The sequence below is a fragment of the Lathyrus oleraceus genome, chromosome 2 (assembly GCF_024323335.1).
Source record: "Lathyrus oleraceus cultivar Zhongwan6 chromosome 2, CAAS_Psat_ZW6_1.0, whole genome shotgun sequence".
Taxonomy (NCBI): domain Eukaryota; kingdom Viridiplantae; phylum Streptophyta; class Magnoliopsida; order Fabales; family Fabaceae; genus Lathyrus; species Lathyrus oleraceus.
Window position 1 is genome coordinate 478,453,991 of NC_066580.1, and position 19,045 is coordinate 478,473,035.

General features: G+C 34.4%; 1 protein-coding gene across 2 annotated transcripts; it reads right to left on the reverse strand.

Annotated features, from left to right (window-relative positions):
• Window positions 1–14,281: 14,281 nt before the first annotated feature.
• Window positions 14,282–17,596, reverse strand: LOC127120598 (uncharacterized). Of its 2 annotated transcripts, none has more exons than XM_051051079.1 (7): window positions 17,363–17,596; window positions 16,832–17,044; window positions 16,435–16,746; window positions 15,267–15,313; window positions 14,942–15,004; window positions 14,672–14,804; window positions 14,282–14,487 (listed from the first exon to the last, which is right to left on the reverse strand). In XM_051051079.1, exons 2-7 carry the CDS (start codon window positions 16,920–16,922, stop codon window positions 14,471–14,473), a joined length of 663 nt encoding a protein of 220 aa, XP_050907036.1. In that variant the 5' UTR covers window positions 16,923–17,044; window positions 17,363–17,596; the 3' UTR covers window positions 14,282–14,470. The 2 variants fall into 2 exon arrangements, with proteins under 2 accessions (XP_050907036.1, XP_050907035.1); XM_051051078.1 differs by having other exon boundaries at window positions 16,832–17,035; window positions 17,363–17,595.
• Between the last annotated feature and the right edge of the window lie 1,449 nt (window positions 17,597–19,045).

Consider the following 19,045-nt stretch of genomic DNA (forward strand, 5'->3'; position numbering starts at 1 on the left):
AGTTAGAGATATCTGAGATGCTTGGAAGTATGGTGATTGATACTCCTGCGAAGGGTTCAGTGACTACTACTTCGGTTTGTTTGAGTTGTCCTTTGAGTATTTTTGGTAGAGACTTTGGGATAGACCTTGTGTGTCTTCCGTTAGTGCAGATCGATGTTATCTTGGGTATGAACTGGTTGGTGTTCAACCGAGTTTCTATTAATTGTTTTGATAAGACTGTGATATTTCCTGAGATGGAAGAAGGAAAGGGTTTACTTCTATCAGCCAGACAGGTGGATGGGGAAGTAGCAGATGGGGCAGAGTTATTTATGCTGTTAGCGACTTTGGAGGCTAAAGATAAACTGGTGATTGGCAATCTATCAGTGGTGTGTGATTTTCCTGATGTGTTTCCGGAAGAAGTGAATGAATTGCCGCCAGAGCGTGAAGTTGAGTTCTCGATTGATTTGGTACCTGGTACTAGACCGATATCGATGGCTCCGTATCGTATGTCTGTTGTTGAGTTAACTGAATTGAAGAGTCAGTTGGAAGATTTGTTGGATAAGAAGTTTATTCGTCCGAGTGTGTCACCGTGGGGTGCGCCAGTGTTATTGGTTAAGAAGAAAGAAGGTACTATGAGGTTGTGTGTGGACTACAGGCAACTGAATAAAGTGACGATCAAGAATCGGTATCCTTTGCCGAGGATTGATGATTTGATGGATCAGTTGGTTGGTGCGAGTGTGTTCAGCAAGATAGATTTGAGATCGGGATATCATCAGATACGTGTGAAAACTGAGGATATTCAGAAGACTGCTTTCAGAACAAGGTATGGACATTATGAGTATTCTGTGATGCCTTTTGGTGTGACTAATGCGCCTGGAGTATTCATGGAGTATATGAATAGGATTTTCCATCCGTACCTAGACCAGTTTGTTGTGGTGTTTATTGATGACATTTTGGTGTATTCGAAATCTGAAGAAGAGCATGCTGAGCATTTGAGAGTGGTTTTAGAAGTTCTACGAGAAAAGAAGTTATTTGCTAAACTCTCTAAATGTGAATTTTGGTTAGAAGAGGTTAGTTTTCTTGGTCATGTGATTTCAAGAGGTGGTGTTGCTGTTGATCCTTCTAAGATAGAAGCGGTATCTAAGTGGGAAGCTCCGAAGTCAGTTTCTGAGATAAGGAGTTTTCTTGGACTTGCAGGGTATTATAGGAAGTTCATTGAGGGATTTTCTAAGTTGGCGTTACCGTTGACGATGTTGACTAGAAAGGGACAAGCGTTTGTTTGGGACTCCAAATGTGAAGAAGGTTTCCAAGAGTTAAAGAGAAGGTTAACTAGTGCTCCTATTCTGATATTACCGAGTCCGTCGGAACCATTTGAGGTTTACTGTGATGCTTCATTGTTGGGTTTGGGTGGTGTGTTGATGCAGAATAAGCAGGTTATAGCTTATGCTTCGAGACAGCTGAGGGTTCATGAGAGGAACTATCCGACGCACGATTTAGAGTTGGCAGCTGTGGTATTTGTTCTGAAGTTATGGAGACATTATTTGTACGGGTCAAGATTTGAGGTTTTCAGTGACCATAAAAGTTTAAAGTATTTGTTTGATCAGAAAGAACTGAATATGAGACAGAGAAGATGGTTAGAGTTTCTGAAGGATTATGACTTTGGGTTGAATTACCATCCGGGTAAAGCAAACGTAGTAGCTGATGCATTGAGTCGGAAATCATTGCATATGTCTATGTTAATGGTTAAAGAATTGGATTTAATTGAGCAGTTTAGAGATTTGAGTTTGGTGTGTGAGAGTACTCACAATAGTGTTAAATTGGGAATGTTGAAATTGACGAGTGGTATTTTGGATGAGATTAGAGAGGGTCAGAAATCCGATATGCTTTTGGTTGATAAGTTGACTTTAGTGAATCAAGGTCAAGGTGGTGAATTCAGAGTTGGTGAGAATGGTGTTTTGAAATTTGGTAATCGGGTGTGTATTCCGGATGTTACCGAACTTAAGAAGAGTATCCTTGAGGAAGGACATCGTAGTGGCTTGAGTATTCATCCTGGAGCTACAAAGATGTATCATGATTTGAAGAAGTTATTTTGGTGGCCGGGAATGAAAAGAGAAATTGCGAGTTTTGTTTATTCCTGTTTGACTTGTCAGAAGTCGAAGATTGAGCATCAGAAGCCGTCTGGGCTAATGCAACCGTTGGCTATTCCGGAGTGGAAGTGGGATAGTATCAGTATGGATTTTGTTTCTGGTTTGCCGAGGACAAATAAGAATTTTGAAGCTATTTGGGTGATTGTTGACAGATTGACAAAGTCGGCTCATTTCATTCCGATCAGAATGGATTATCCGTTAGAGAGATTAGCCGAGTTGTATATTGAGAAGATTGTAAGTTTGCATGGTATTCCGTCTAGTATTGTTTCGGACAGAGATCCTAGATTTACATCGAAGTTCTGGGAAGGTTTGCAGAGGGCTTTGGGAACTAAGCTGAGGTTGAGTTCTGCATATCATCCGCAGACTGATGGTCAGACTGAGAGGACGATTCAGTCACTGGAGGACCTTTTGAGGGCTTGTGTTTTGGAAAAAGGAGGCGCTTGGGATTGTTATTTGCCTTTGATTGAGTTTACCTACAACAATAGTTTTCATTCGAGCATTGGTATGGCACCGTTTGAAGCTTTGTATGGTAGGAGATGTCGGACACCTTTGTGTTGGTATGAGTCCGGTGAGAGTGCTGTGGTTGGACCGGAGATTGTTCAACAAACTACAGAAAAGATTAAGATGATTCAGGAGAAGATGAGAATTGCTCAGAGTCGTCAGAAGAGTTATCATGATAAGAGGAGGAAGTCACTTGAGTTCCAAGAGGGAGATCATGTGTTTCTTCGTGTTACTCCGATAACTGGTGTTGGTTGAGCTTTGAAGTCGAAGAAGTTGACACCTCGATTTATTGGTCCTTATCAGATTTTGGAGAGGATAGGGGAGGTAGCCTATCGTATCACTTTACCGCCGTCACTTGCGAATTTGCATGAGGTTTTTCATGTGTCTCAGTTGAGGAGGTACATTCATGATCCGTCGCATGTAGTCCAAGTAGATGATGTACAGGTGAGAGATAACCTGACTGTTGAAACATCACCTATGAGGATCGAGGATCGAGAGTTGAAGCAGTTGCGGGGTAAAGAGATTGCCTTGGTGAAGGTAGCTTGGGGAGGACCAGCAGGTGGCAATGTGACTTGGGAACTGGAGAGTAAGATGAAGGAGTATTACCCGGAGTTGTTCGCTTGAGGTATGTTTTCGAGGACGAAAACTCTTTTAGTGGGGGAGAGTTGTAACACCCCGATAATAATAAAATAATTATTTAAATTGAGTTAATAATTTATTTATTAATTTAATTAAATAATTGGAAATTTTATTATTATTATTTTTGGATTATTATTATTATTATTCGGAAAATATATATATGTTGGAAATAAGAGAAAGAATCCCATTTGGTAAAAAGAAAGTTTCACGTGAAAACAGAGAACGATCGTGAAAGAGGAAAAGGGCACAGAGACAGAGCAAGGGCTGAAGGTTGAAGAGAGAAAAGCTTGGAGCTCAAAGATTTGCCGGATTAATCAGGTAAGGGGGGTTTATCGTCGATTAATGGGTATTATGGGATAATATGTGATGGGTAGTGATAAGCCGTTAATTTGACCCTAATTGGGATTGTTGATGCTGAAGAATTATGTTGGATAAATTGTATTTAGACTGTAATTGAATCTGTGTTTGGGTTAGTAATGAAATTCCGAACGTATAGCTTTTTACGGGATCGGAATCGGAGGTCCGGAAGTCCTCCAACGGCGGAAAATGCGGAGAATTCTGCATTCTGCCTTGTGTTAGCGCAGGAACTGCTGTTTTGTCTGCGTTAACCGGTTAACCCAGGGTGTTAACCGGTTAACACTGTTTTGAATTGTGAAAAGGTGCTGTTTTGCCTGCGTTAACCGGTTAACCCAGGGCGTTAACCGGTTAACACTGTTGCGTTTTGCCAGAAAATGTGTTTTTGCCTGCGTTAACCGGTTAACCCAGGGCGTTAACCGGTTAACACTGTTGCAGAGTGGAAAAATTGGCTTTTTAATGTTGTGTACATAATTGAGAGTTGGCCTATGTTGGCGTATGATGTAATAGGGATTATTTCCCGCTGTTTGAGCAGTATAGGTATTAGTAGAGCGTGCTAATATTGTGTTTAATTGATTTACATGATAATGATGTGTTGATACATGTGTTGATGATGTATGATGGTATGCATAATGATGTGAATGTATGTATTATACATGTATGTGTGAATGGACTGTTGTATGGCTTAGAGTGTGAGCATATGTCCGTTGTGAATTGTTGTTGATGCTGCATTGCTAGATGATTAGCGTGCATAGCATAGCCTTTGGGGCTGTAGCTAATTCCCATGGTGAGGAATTAGTGAGTGAATCATTGTGGATTTGTTGTTGATATTTGCATGCTAGATGATTAGTGTGCATAGTCTAGCCTTCGGGGCTGTAGCTAATTCCCATGGTGAGGAATTAGTGAGTGAGTCATTAGATCTCAAATGAGTGGGACTAGTGAGCTTAGTAGCCGTATCTGGAGGGATCGGTGAGCTTGAACTATATGTTCAAGAATAGTCGGTACCGCATGTGTGGAGTCTCATTGCATAATGTATGTATGGCGTATAATATGAATGGATGTATTCCAATATTATACGTGTGTTTGAGAATGTTGTGGAGTATGATTTGAGATTATACTTGTGCTTTATGTTGATGTTGAGCGGATGTACTGTTACTAATTGTATGTTGCGATTAGGGTGATTAATGTGTTAAATTACTTAACATGACATTATATTCTATAATGCTTATTATATTGATTGAGGAACTCACCCTTACAACTATTTTTCAGGTAACGAGAAATGAGTTGAGTAGAAGCGAATGCTTGGAGTCTAGTGTAGTCTCCCTAGTGGGTCATGCTCTGATAGATGTAACATCGGGAGGGAACATTTTAATTGTGTTGTTGATGATTGTTGAACCAGTTTACATGTAGTATGTTACATGTTTTGATTAATTTGATTTATATCCGCTGCGATTTATGCAAATGTTTAATTGATTAAATAAAGAGCATGACAGTTATTTTGGAACATGGTGTGAATGATTGTGTGACACCCTTAACTGCATAATTACTCTGATATATGTTTATTATTTTAATTAAATATTTGGGGTATTTTAGAAGGGTGTTACATCGTAAATGTTGCGGCTTATGTTGTTGGTAACAATATTAAGGTGCATTTATATATTGAGCATAATGTGAAGGATATCAAAGTAAAAATTGTTGAATCCCAATGTATTGAATTAATTGTAGGGACTGATACAAATAATGGAAAAGTGATGATGATGCAATAAGGGTAAGGTTTGATGATAGAGGATGAAAGAACGACTTCAATGGATGATGATTTTGAAGTAATTGAATCTATTGGCCCAAAGATGGTACAAATATAGTTGAAATCCACGAGAAGTCATATATGATTAAGATTTGTGTCACTAAGTCACTCAAGAAGAAATTGACCCCGGAGAAGAAGAAGTTTCATGTTGTTGCACCTGCAAGGATAACTAAGGATTCTTAAAGAATGGACAAGGAAGAAGACCAATATGTGAGTGAAGAATTTAGTAGCTGAGACCCAAATGCCTCTGAAGATGAAAAATTGTCAAAGTATGAAAAGTTTATGAAGGAATAGTTAGGTAACGGCTACGAGTTTAAGTTGGGTATGAAATTTAATTCCTTAACTAATTTCAAGGATGCTATAATATAGGGGTCAATTTTAAATGGAATAGAAATTATATTTGACAAGAATGAAAGTAACGAAATTGAGGTAGAATGCAAGGGTAAATGTGAGTTTTTTGCTCAATGCTCAAAAGTAGATAGCAGACTGACTTTTCAAATAAAAACATGGGTTTGATGATTATGAAAAATGATAATGTTTGATGTAAAATATAATCTATTATATTTTTAAAAGTTAAAAATCAATAAATAATAAATTAATAAAATATATTTTGATAATAAAAAAGTGAGTATTAAAAAATATGTGTGTCGGTTAAAAAATCCGAAAATTTCAGAATTTCCAGGGAAATTTCAAAAATTCTAGGATATATTTGTTTTTTTCTGGTTTTTATAGTGAAATACAAGGGAAGGGACGACAATATTGCAGGCATAGCGACAGATAGAGCGGAAGCATGGGCTATGGTTGATAAGGTTAAGTCTTCCCAGATACGGGTTGAACGAGTGATTCCAACCGGTTCACACCGGAAACTGTTGGTTGAGTAGGGGCAGTTGCATGCACCTCATAACACCTGACAGCAAGCGGTGAGATCAGTTAAGCAGCTCAGAGATGATGTTGAGGTTATTCATGCTCAGGATGTTCATGACCTAGGGATATAGATTGTTTCAGTACATGTTGTTGTTGAGGTTGCTGATGAGGTGGTTGTTGATGAGGTGGCAGATGAGGTGGTCCATCCAGATGCTCCTGTTGCAGATGAGGTGGTCCATCTAGATGCTCCTGTTGCAGATGATGTGGTCCAGCAATATGTCGTTGTTGTTGATGATGCGGTTGCCATAGATCTAGTCTCATCTATTACTGCTGACACAAAGGTTACGACATCTTCAACGGAGTTGTCTGTGCACACTGATGGTGCATTCCCGGGAGGACCCATTGACCGATCGATGTTTACCAATGTGAGTACAATATACTTTTATATATGTTTTGAGTGATGTCAAAACTAGGTAGCTTGATACTTTGTGTATATTGGACCTTGCATCTTTGTCTATATGTGCATCATCATTATAGAACATGTAAAATTAGATTACATAGGCCATCACATGCTAAAAATATGATTTTTCATGAAGAAGTTGTGAATGGGTCGATACATCTTTAGTATGTATTGATACATACTGAGTTGATTCTTTAATGTATCGATACATAGGCAAAATGAGTCGATACATCTTGAGAATGGGTCGAGTCATTCATGGTTGGAGTTGACTCCATTTGTAAAGTATTTTTAAAGAAACGTTGATACCTTCAAAATATTTATACATTGAAGGGATAGGGTGATACATTCAACTAATGAGTCGATTCCTTCTGAAGCATTTTTCAAACAATTACTCCCTGGCCTCAATGTATCGACTCTTTCATAGGTTGTATCGACTCCTTTAGATTATGTATTAACTCATTCTATTTAGGAGTCAATACATTCAATTTCAACATTCCAAATTTTCATTTTGGCTAAAAATATATTTTGCTCATTTTTTTTCTACACACACACACATACATATAAATATGCATTCATGCATCATTTCTAGAAAAGTGAAACCTGAAATATACAAAGATTTCTCATCATTTTCACCCTTTCTTTGCATGCATTTAACAACTACACATAATCATTTTTGTTGTTTGTCATCAAGATAAGAATGATAAGGTCCAAATTAGGTTGATGTAATCAAATTGGGTTCAGCTTTTCTTTGGGGGTTTCCTTGATAAAACCATTAAGTTTTTTCCTCCGAGATCAAGGGTTGATTTTGGGGTTTTTGCACAAGTCTTTGCAATTTGGATTCATCCGAGTGAAAGCTTATAAGGGGGTTCTTGCAAATTATTAGAGGTAATTGGAGGATTAATTGAAAGATTTTGCAATTTAGATTCAACCGAGTGAAAGCTTTGAAGAACGAAGGTTTGGTTAAAGGAGTAGTGGTAACCGGTGGATCAAATTGGAGGTCTTGTGTGACTTTATATAGCTAAGATCCAGGGAAGAGAATAATCTAGGATCAACATAAAACATAGGGTTTTGGGTTTTGAATTGCTACTACTTCTCTTGTAAACTGCTATTGCAGAGGTTAATTACAATATCTCAATTCAATTTTGAATTGAGGGCATACACACCCATAGTGAGGACAATTTGGGAACTCCTTAAACAAATCTTGGTGCTCTCTCTCTCTCAATCTCTTTACATTTTGATAACAATTAATGTGTAATTTGAATTGTTGAAAATTCTGGTTGTGTTGACGTGTTAAAACTGTTTTGTGAAACCATTGTAATCTAAACAATTGCAATTGATTTTTTACATATTCAACATAAATAGAATTAAGCTTGGTGTATTTCATACCAAGTGGTTGATACTTTGATTGCACACTAAGTGTTCGATAAAATTCATTAGTCAAGTTTATTTTTACTTTTCATTGGAAATCATTTATCTTAGTGTGGTTTATATTCAAACATATTATATAGAACTTATTGGTTTGCTTTTCTCATTTTTAGCATTCTTTTTACTACGGTTTATATGCATATCCGATTCTACCAATAACGGTTCGGATAGACGAGAGTCAATTCGCATTCACTTCCACTTGCCATAAAAAATAATTTTTCAAATCATAATTTTAAATAAGAAGATTTTTATTTGGTGATCTATTTAACCCCCCTTCTAGATCGTAGCCCTCGTCTAACACGTGGTATCACGAGCACCGGTTTATCTTGTGCTTCAAAATCACTTATTAGATTATGGCTTCCGAACCAAAAGGGCATATAATAAAGCACATGTTTTCAATGGCGAGAAGTATGGTTATTGGAAGGATTGTATGTGTATCCATATCAATTATATTGATATAAAAGTATGGAGAACCATCCAAAATGGTCCATTTGAAATTACTATGACCAGTGCAGGTGGTGTTCTTGTACCTAAACCAGAAGCACAATGGAATGGGGAAGATGAGAAAAGGTGGTCCAGTGATTGGAAAGCAAGAAATATTATAATCTCCACTTTAGGAGTTGATGAATATTACCGTGTTTCTCATTGCAAAACCGCTAAATCTATGTGGGACGCATTACAAGTTGCCCATGAGGGTACAAATTAAGTCAAACAAGCTAGAACCAATACCTTGAATCAAGAGTTTGAACTTTTTCATATGAAGCATGGTAAAACCATTACTGATATGCAAAAGAGATTCACTCATCTTGTAAACCGTTTAAATGCACTTGGTAAATCAGTTTCCAATGATATTTCTACTAACAAAATTTTGAGATGTCTTAATAGGGAATGGCCTTCACAAATTGGCCTATGCGTCGAACATGACGGTCTATATAACAAAATTTTCCAAAAATTCATAATTTTTTTCAATCTTTTGCATTCCTTTTGCCTCCAACACATGCATGCATATGAATACTTCATACATGCATAATTTTCTAGCAAAGTCTCTACAGAGGAAAACCTATACGAAACCAGGATTTCAAAGCATCTCATCATCTCCAACCTTCATTCTATGTATACACACAAACAAACTACACATATCATTTTTTGGTTGGGTGCCATCTAGAATTAGGGTCGATAACGCCCAATTTAGGATTGGAGAATTGTAACTTGGGTTGAGATCTTTAAGGGTTTCAAATAAGAAAACCGACCTGGGGTTTTCCTTCAAGATCATTTAGGGTTTAAAGGTTTTGGACAAGATTACGCAATCCATATCCGATTTAGTGAAGTCTTTGAAGAACGTAAGGTTCTTGCAAATGAGTAGTGTGGGACGGTGAATCACATTCGTAAATCTTGGATTTCAACAATTGTGCGTTTTGGATTCGATCGAGTGAAAGCTTTGAAGAACAAAAGGTTTCTTGCAAAGAAGTAGTGGAAGACGGTGAATCAAATTGGCATTGTTGGGTTACTTGATCAAGGTTTTATCAAGGGAAGAGAAAGTGTTAGAATCAACATCAAGCTCAGGGTTTGTGTGATTGGATTGCAACATTTCTCTTGTATGCGCTTTTTCGAAGTAAGGTTAATTACACTATGTTAACTCTAATTTGAATTTAGGACAGACATACCCATAATGAGGTTGATTAGGGAACTGCCTAAACAAATATTTGTGTACTCTCTCTCTCTCTTTTATTTTCGGCTTACAAATTGTCGATTTCATTGATCGTGTGATCAAATTATTTGGATAATAATTTTTTATTACATTTTGAAATTGGTGTTTTTGAGTTGATCACAATTACTTAGGTTGTGATTGGATTTTAATATCAATAATACCACATAAAATTCCAAACAATATTGATTACACACTAGGTGTTCGACAAATTGCTTCAATTAAATTTTTATGTGAAGTATCATTGGAAGTAGACTTTCCTTATTGCTTTGCATTTAACTGGCTGTGTTTAATTATTTTCGATCAATTGGCTATTCATTATCATACCGATGTCACTACTATGCATATCCAAGTTTTTTGATAGCGGGTTCGGTTAGACGATTTTGATCCAGGATATCTTAATTTGCTTTTGCGTCATAAATTTTTAAAACTATTTTTTGTCAAAGTTTTAACTCAGGATCTATTCATCCCCTCTAGATCTAATCCTATGAGGTAATATCGTTTAAATTTGTCTCTTTGAGCTTCGTTTTTAATTATACATAATTCTATGTGAGTGCTCGTTTTAATTGATTCATTTAATCTTTGTAACGCCTTTGAGTAAGTTATATGTTATTTTGTAATTTTTATGATACTTCTCACGTTTTCCGCCTTTGTCTCTTTTTGGTGTTGTCAAATGGGGGAAAGTATGTACAAGTTCAAGGATTTATGATGCACATATTCAGGGGGAGGTTTTCCAAAGACATCAAGTGTCTAGTATGTTTTGCCATCATAAAAAATGGGGAGTATGCAAGTGCAATATACTCTTAGGTATATTTCGAATGATGTCAACCTAGGTACCTTAGTACTTTATGTATATTGGACCTTACTGTATTTTTCTATATGTGCATCATCATTATAGGACATGCAAAATTAGATTACATATGCTATCACATGCTAAAAATATGATTTTTCATGAAAAAGTTGTGAATGGGTCGATACATCTTTAGTATGTATCGATACATACTAAGTTGATTTTCAAAAGAATTGAATCTGCCTCTAATGTATCGATACATAGGCAAAATGATTTGATACATCTTGTGAATGAGTCGACTCATTCATGGTTGGAGTCGACTCCATTTGTAAGGTCTTTTCAAACAAACGTAATTGCCTTCAAAATATCGACAATTAAAGGGATGGGTCGATACATTCAGCTAATGAGTCGACTCCCCCGTGTTTGGAATCGACCTCTTCTGAAGCATTTTTTAAATAATTCCTCTTTGGCCTCAATGTATCGACTCCTTCATGGCTTATATTGACTCTTTCAGCTTATGTATTGACTTATTCTAGGTTTGAGTCAATACATTTTGTTTCAATTTTCAAAGTTTTCATTTTGGCTAAAGATATGTTTTACTCATTTCTTTTCTACAGACACACATACATATAAATATGCACTCACACATCATTTCTAAAAAATTGAAACCTGGAAGATACAAAGATTTTTTATCATCTTCAACCTTTCTTTGCATGTTTTCAACAACTACACATAATCATTTTTGTTGCTTGTCATCAAGATAAGATTGATAAGGTCCAATTTAGGTTGGTGTAATCAAATTGGGTTGACTTTTTCTTTGGGGGTTTCATTGATAAAACCATTAGGGTTTTTCCTCCAAGATCAAGGGTTGATTTGGGTTTTTTTGCACAAGTCTTTGCAACTTGGATTCAGCCGAGTGAAAGTTTTGAAGAACGGTGATTCTTGCAAAGGAGTAGCGTTAACCGGAGGATCAATTGAAAGACTTGGGGCAAGATTTCGCAATTCAGATTCAACCGAGTGAAAGCTTTGAAGAACGGAGGTTCAGTCAAAGGAGTAACGGTAACCGTTGGATCAAATTGGAGGTCTTGTGTAACTTGATCTTGCTAAGATCAAGGTAAGAGAATAAGCTAGGATTAACATCAAACATAAGGTTTGGGATTTGAATTGCTACTACTTCTCTTGTAAGCTAATATTGCAAAGGTTAATTATAATATCTCAATTTAATTTCGAGTTGAGGGCAGACATATCCAAAATGAGGACAATTGGGGAATTGTCTAAACAAATTTTGGTGTTCTCTCTCTCTTTCAATCTTTTTACATTTTGATAACACTTAATGTGTAATTTGAATTGCTGAAAATTCTGGTTGTATTAAAGTGTCTAAAATTGTTTTGTGTAACCATTGCAATCTAAACAATTGTAATTGATTTGTTACATCTTCAACACAAAGAGAATTAAGCTTGGTGTATTGCATACCAAGTATTTGATACTTTGACTGCACACTAAGTCAAGTTTATTTTTACTTTTCATTAGAAATCATTTATCTTAATGTGGTTTATATTCAAACATATTATATAGAACTTGTTGGTTTGCTTTTCTCATCTTTAGCATTCGTTTTACTACGGTTTATACGCATATCAGATTCTACCAATAACAGTTCGGATAAACAATATCGATTTGGATTCGCTTCCACTTGCCATAGAAAAATATTTTTCAAAACAAAATTTTTAATAAGAATTTTTTTATTTTGCGATCTATTAAATCCCCCATTTCTAGATCGTAACCCTCGTATAACAACCAAGTATGCTGACAATGTGGCTTACCGACTATGGCAGAGAGGGGTATATATATTTTATGTCTAACTTTAATTTATTTATTATTGTTCCATGATGTGTTCAAAGCTAACTGCTAATTGTTTTAAAAAAAAATTGTTACATGACCGTCTCCCACTGAAGGTGACATCACACAAGTCGAAGATGAAGAACTTCTCGAAGACTCTGATGCCTGAGAAGGTAAGACGTATTGTACATGATTTTGATCTCCTCGCATTCGCCAACTGCTCCCTTACCATACTCGACGCTCCACTTTTTACTAGTTTTGTTGAGTGATGGCACAAGGAGACATCCTCATTTCATCTTCTGTTTAGGAAGATGACTATCACTCTGGATGATGTCTCCTCATTGTTCCATCTTCCCATTACCAAAATATATTTTCACGACTCATGTTATTAGACCGACACTTGCATGTTTGACTATTGTACGAGATTTTGGAGTTTCTAAGGAAGCCGTGCTGAAGGAGTTTGACTTTAACATGGGAGTTCACCTTCGTATGTATTGGCTTCGGGGTAGGTACGAGGAGTTTGTTGCGGCACAGAGGTATGAGGTTGCCGCTAGGATGTACAAGCTACATCTAATAGCATGTACTCTCTTTGCGGACAAGTCAGATGTTTATATCGATGCCTGATACATATGGTTGTTCGGTAGCCTTGACGGTACCAGTTGGGCTTGGGGGGGGAGGGGTGCGTTGACCGTCCTATATACAACACTTGGAGTGACAACAACCTTTAAGACCAGACAACTTGCTAGTTATTTGAGTCTATTACAGATATACTTGAAATTATTATTTGTTGTTGAATTCTTATTTAATTGTTGCGAATAACATTTCTTAATTATTATTTATTGTGTCTATGCTCTGATATTAGTGTTGGATATATGGTCATTTCTCCACCATCTGTGATAGGAATGTGCAACATTCCCCAGTAAGGACCCGACGGGCGAGGAGATGGAAGGCAGTCACATCTTGGTGGTGTTGCGGAGTACAAGAGAAGTCTAGATGCACCGACTATAAATGATGTCATTTGGACACCATACATTAAACATAGAATCCACCATAAATTTGATGACTCTTCTTTATATTCTAGTTATATAAAGTGGGAGACATAAATCACTAGACATTAAATTATATCAAATTTCACTTTAGGTTAAAATTTTCAATATAACATAGTACTTTTAAGATTTCCAATAAAATTGTAAACTCTCTAAAATATACTACCGAAAATTTAGGTTCTACAAAAAAATTCCGTACGCAAATATATCTCAATTTTTTGTTGAGACAATTATGAAATTATGAACTTCTGGGAGAACCAAATATAAATGTGAAATGACAAGTTAAAACCTCTATTTTAGCTAAGATAGACAATAAAGAATATTATTCTATTGAGTTATATGTTCTATTTGACGATTTTGAAATTTTTGAATAAATCAATGACATATTGTGAGGAGAGAACATTTTTTCACAAAATCAAGATAATTAATTGGGAATTTTTTAGTTATATATCTCTAGGAATAATTATATTACATTTACCTACTACATTATATACCCAACTACTTTCTTTTAATATTTTATTTTTAAATCAAATTTCTTCGTTTTTCTCTTTATTTAAATTTGCATTTTAAAAATTAAAATTAAAAACTATTTTGATATCAATTAAATCATGCAAAACTAAGTAATATTATTTGATTTATTTTACTCTATTTTTTAAAACTAAAAGACAAATTCATTAATTATTTATGATGCAAATTATATGATTTTTTTTCACTATTTTTTCTACCACAAATAAACAATGTCAAATTTTTATTTTTTCTAATGCAGGGATAAGTAAACAACTTCAGAAATTTTCTATGCTGTGTGAACCAGAGGGAGTGAGGTGTCCATTACTTTTTCTATTGCAAGGACAAGTAAACAACATTAGAAACACAGAAACATGAAAAGCTTCATCCTGAACTGCAAGATATTTAAGCAGAATTTAACTCTCTTCCGACTCTGCATATGTCAGAATAGATAACAATATTAGAACTAGATAAACTTGTAGTTTCAACTAGTGTGGAAGAACAGAAAAGCAAGTCAAAAGTAAAGCATTGTGGTAGTCAAGAAGTATCCCTTGTTCATTAACATGATAAATGAAATAATTTTAATAGTTCATCCCAAGCAGTTTTCATAAGCATACCTTGTATGGCTTCCATGTTATTGTCCTTGTAAGCACCTAGGGGTGATCCATGGACAGAGAGAAGCATCTCACCAGGCTTGGGAAGCCTGAGTGTTTTGGGCGTCATCCCAACAGACATCCTCTGACTACTCACCTGGAAAACACATATAGAGCCATCACCATATTCAGTTGTTAACTTTTCAGATCAAGACAAACTGAGACATCTTTTTAACCTCAATAACAAATACCAAAGTTCATTTAAATAAGAATGCATGAAGGAGAGATACTTACACCGGGAGTCTCAAGACCTTCTTGCATTCCTAAAGTTTGAGCTTCGGATAGTTCCTCCAAAACCTATACAATACATGTTGAATCACTAAAAGAAGCAAAAAGTTTGGCTCTTAAATTCGTGGATAACTCGGAACATGTCAGGTAAAAGAATGGATGAGTAAGAGTAATGATTGAATCCTCGTTTAATACTCTGCAATGATTAATGCTAAGTGCTAACTAATGAAAGATTGAGCTCATTTATGTCATATTTCAGCCATGTGGTGCATAAATATGCTTTTATGATCCAAAGGTGTGTGAGTGTAGCAGCAACAAGAAAAGAACATACAAAATCCTTCAAATACGGATTACTGGCACCAGCAAAACTTGTTCTCCCTGTCAAGATAGAAGTAACTGTTGTCAGATATAGAAAATACATAGATATAGAAACTTAGATATATTTTTACTCCTATTTTTTGAAATCGGCACCTATTTGTATTCACTAATGCAATTACAGACACATACTCACCAGAATTAGATAACAACTTTTTAAGAACTAAAAACATATATGCACACATATTTATAAGTAAAAGCACTGTTCCAAGTTTTACTAGTAAAAAAACAATGCAATTGGAGTAAGTGAATGAGAGTTGTTGGACATAGATTAACTTGTTTAGATTTTGAGGCAGGTGAACCGAACTCAAAACACACTATTAGGATATAGAATAAAGATAGTTTTGAATAATTAAATTGTATGACTAGAGAATTATCTAGTGTGAAAAGAAAGTGCTCCTTTGGGGTAGCCTTTTGAGCAAGGTTAACATCTTCATTGTATACCTTTTGTACCTTTTCTTTCGATCTCTCTACACCAATAAGAAATCCTTGATTTGTTCTCCATCTTAATACATTTGAATCTGTTTTTACACCACTATTCTAGGAATCCTTTATTGCTCAAAGAAAGGATCGTAATAATAGGTCCAACACTGCCGCACTCCTTGCCATGGAAAAATGGGTGGCTGGATGGCTGCATTGGAGCATTTCACGAGGGAATAGAGGACCAAAATGGAAAAGCATTAGATGATTAAACTGCAGTATGCAGTTAATGAAATTAAGAAAATGCTGGAACAGATTCTGAAAAAGAAGAAACAGCTATGGTTAAGTTGGGAAAGGAAGGAATTGTAGAAGCCAAAATTGCAAAGCATCAAGGAATGGATGAACTGAAGCAAAATGACGAGAAAACAATGGATTCTTGGGAGCCAGAGGGCATAGGTGAACATAGCATGGGAATTGTTATGGTTAGGTCTGTTAAAAAAAAACATGAACTGTACTGAACCGTCCAAACCGAACCGAAATGTGATAGTCTATTTTTATTGATTTGCTGAAATAAACCCAAATTCATAAAGGAAAAGAAAAGCACTTAACTTTTAAAATTGAGACTAAAGATGAAACAAATTATAACTGAGACTAGTTTAAAGAAGTATAGATAAAAAAACATAGTTAAGAGGAGGAGTATTCACCAGCAGAAGGAGGAATTGAAGAGGGGCAGTGAGGATAAGCCATGGACAACCTTTGAAGCAACGAAGCATGTACATCATCATAGCTCATGCTCATAGTCATAGGCGCTTTATCTTTCCATGTCACGTCACATATGTTCCTCTCTTTATCATTCACAATGGACAAATTTGGAAGAATTCGTTCAAAAATCTCAAACACGGGTTTCTGGAGTTGTTCCTCGCTGAAAGATGAGCGAAGCAATTGCAAATCTTCCAGCAAGTGTTTGGTTTTAACCTCCTTAACTGCCCTAATCTCACCGATCTGTCGCTCCAATTCTGCACAAACGATTCACATTCAGTTCAGTTTGCAATATATTGAACTTCACCAAGAGAAATTGGAAAAGAATCTGAAACTTAATACCTTGGATTTCGTGGTCCATGAGGTGAGTTTGTGTGGGTTCAGGTACCGAGTGCGCTGCTTTAACGTTTTTCTTAGGTCTAGCTCTTGGCATTTTTGAATGGGAAAGAGGAAATTGAAGAAAAGAGAAAGAAGGCTAGGGTTCCTCACTTTCTTTTGTATCACTCTTTTCCAAGTTTGAATCCAGCATGCAAACACAGCAATCTCCTACACCACCTTCAATATATTAATTCAATAGAAATATAAAGAAAAAAGTTTAAAAAAAAAAAAAAACATAACTTCAGTTTCTATCACCAACCCACATCCAAAAACACTCCCATTTAAAGGAGACCTGGAACACAGTTTCCCATTAATCTTTAAAAATATATGTTTTCATTTACAGATGAGTTATCACAAACACTTGGTGTGCATGATTTACGGATTTTAATGTGTAAATAAAAACACCTTCCATTCATATATCGAATAAAATTCATAAAGTCGAATCTAAGAAATATCAATTAGTTAACCATGGAGGAAAGAAACTAAAGATCATACTTGTGAGCTGCTGAGTAACGCGAGCGACTCGAAGGAAATACGGAGAGCAATGTGAAGGAAATACAGAGGGCGGTGCGATGTGAGAAGGAAATAAACTAAACGGTGCTAGTGTTTAATGAGTAATTGTTATCTCCTTACATCGTTTATACTACTGAAACAAATTAAAATTATATAAGGTTCAACTTAGATGATTAATTCGAAATATTTCATAGCAGTATAGTTTGGCGCGGATTAATATTGATTGAGTTTTAAATATTTAAACTATTATAAAAAAATGGTAAGGTTTGATGTGAAATATAATATTTTTAAAGGTTAATAGATTTTTTCACCTTTAGACCAATTTTGTATAATCCTCAGTGAAAAAACTGATTTTCATTTTTAATATTCTTATATTCTTTATTTTGCCCCTCCTTTAATTTTAATTTTTTTATGATCTAGAAGTCAAATTGGCTTTTTTATATATATATATTTTCTTTGAATATTAATAGAAAAAAGAAACCCATCTATTAATTTATATCTAATAAAATAAATTACAGTCAAACTCCCTAATATATTTTTTTCTTTTAAAAAATTATATTAGCAAAATAATATATTTATAAATAATAAAGGCTAAAAATATTAAAACTATATCTTTATGTCATCTCATTCATCTTTCATTATTTTCCTTTTCTTATTTTATTTTTAATATATATATATATATATATATATATATATATATATATATATATATATATATATATATATATATATATATATATATATATATATATATATATAATTTGAACTTCTTTTTAATTTAATTATAAAAATGCATAAAGTTATTGAATTTTTAAAATATAAAATTTACCTAAAATAAAAATATAACTATTTAATTATATATTAAAAATATTCATAATTTAAAAATTGTTATTTATTTTATATTTAAGTAACTCATTTAAAATTGACATATATATCTAAATATATTTTATATTGTATCAAATTAGATAGCACTCAATAAAAATATACGTAATTAATTTTTTAAATATTATTTTTTAGATGTAAATTTGATATTCAAATGTAATTTTAAATGTAAGATGGAGAAAGAAAAATGTAAACTTTTTATTTTCAAATGTAATTTTTTATTTCTCCATCTTATGATTCTTTAATACAATTGAGTTTATATAATCATTGTTCATTTTATAATTAAATAACACATACTAAATTGACATGTGTATTTTAAAATATTTTGTATTGTATCAAATTGAATATCATTCAATAAATATATATACGATTAACTTTTCATTTCACGGATCACTATCAAGACAATATCTATTTTATTTTAATCAACAATTATTTTTAATTGAGAGATGAATTCTTTATTTTTAAATATATAATATAAAAAATTCCAAATTTATTTTTTCATTTCAAATACATATATAAAAATATATTATTGTATTAAAAAAACAGTTTCTACAATGAACCACACCCAAAAAAAAAAACAAAGCAAGAATAAACAAAAGGAAACAAAAGTTGATTAACATACTTCATAAGAGATATGATTAGTTCACGTGTTTTCTTAATTACTTCTAGTTATTAAGAATGTGAAGTCCATCAAATGCAGTTACAGTATTTAAATAATCAAGTCAAATTGATTGGTGTTGTTTTCAAAAGAATTGTTGATCCCAATTTCTACACATCCTCCTC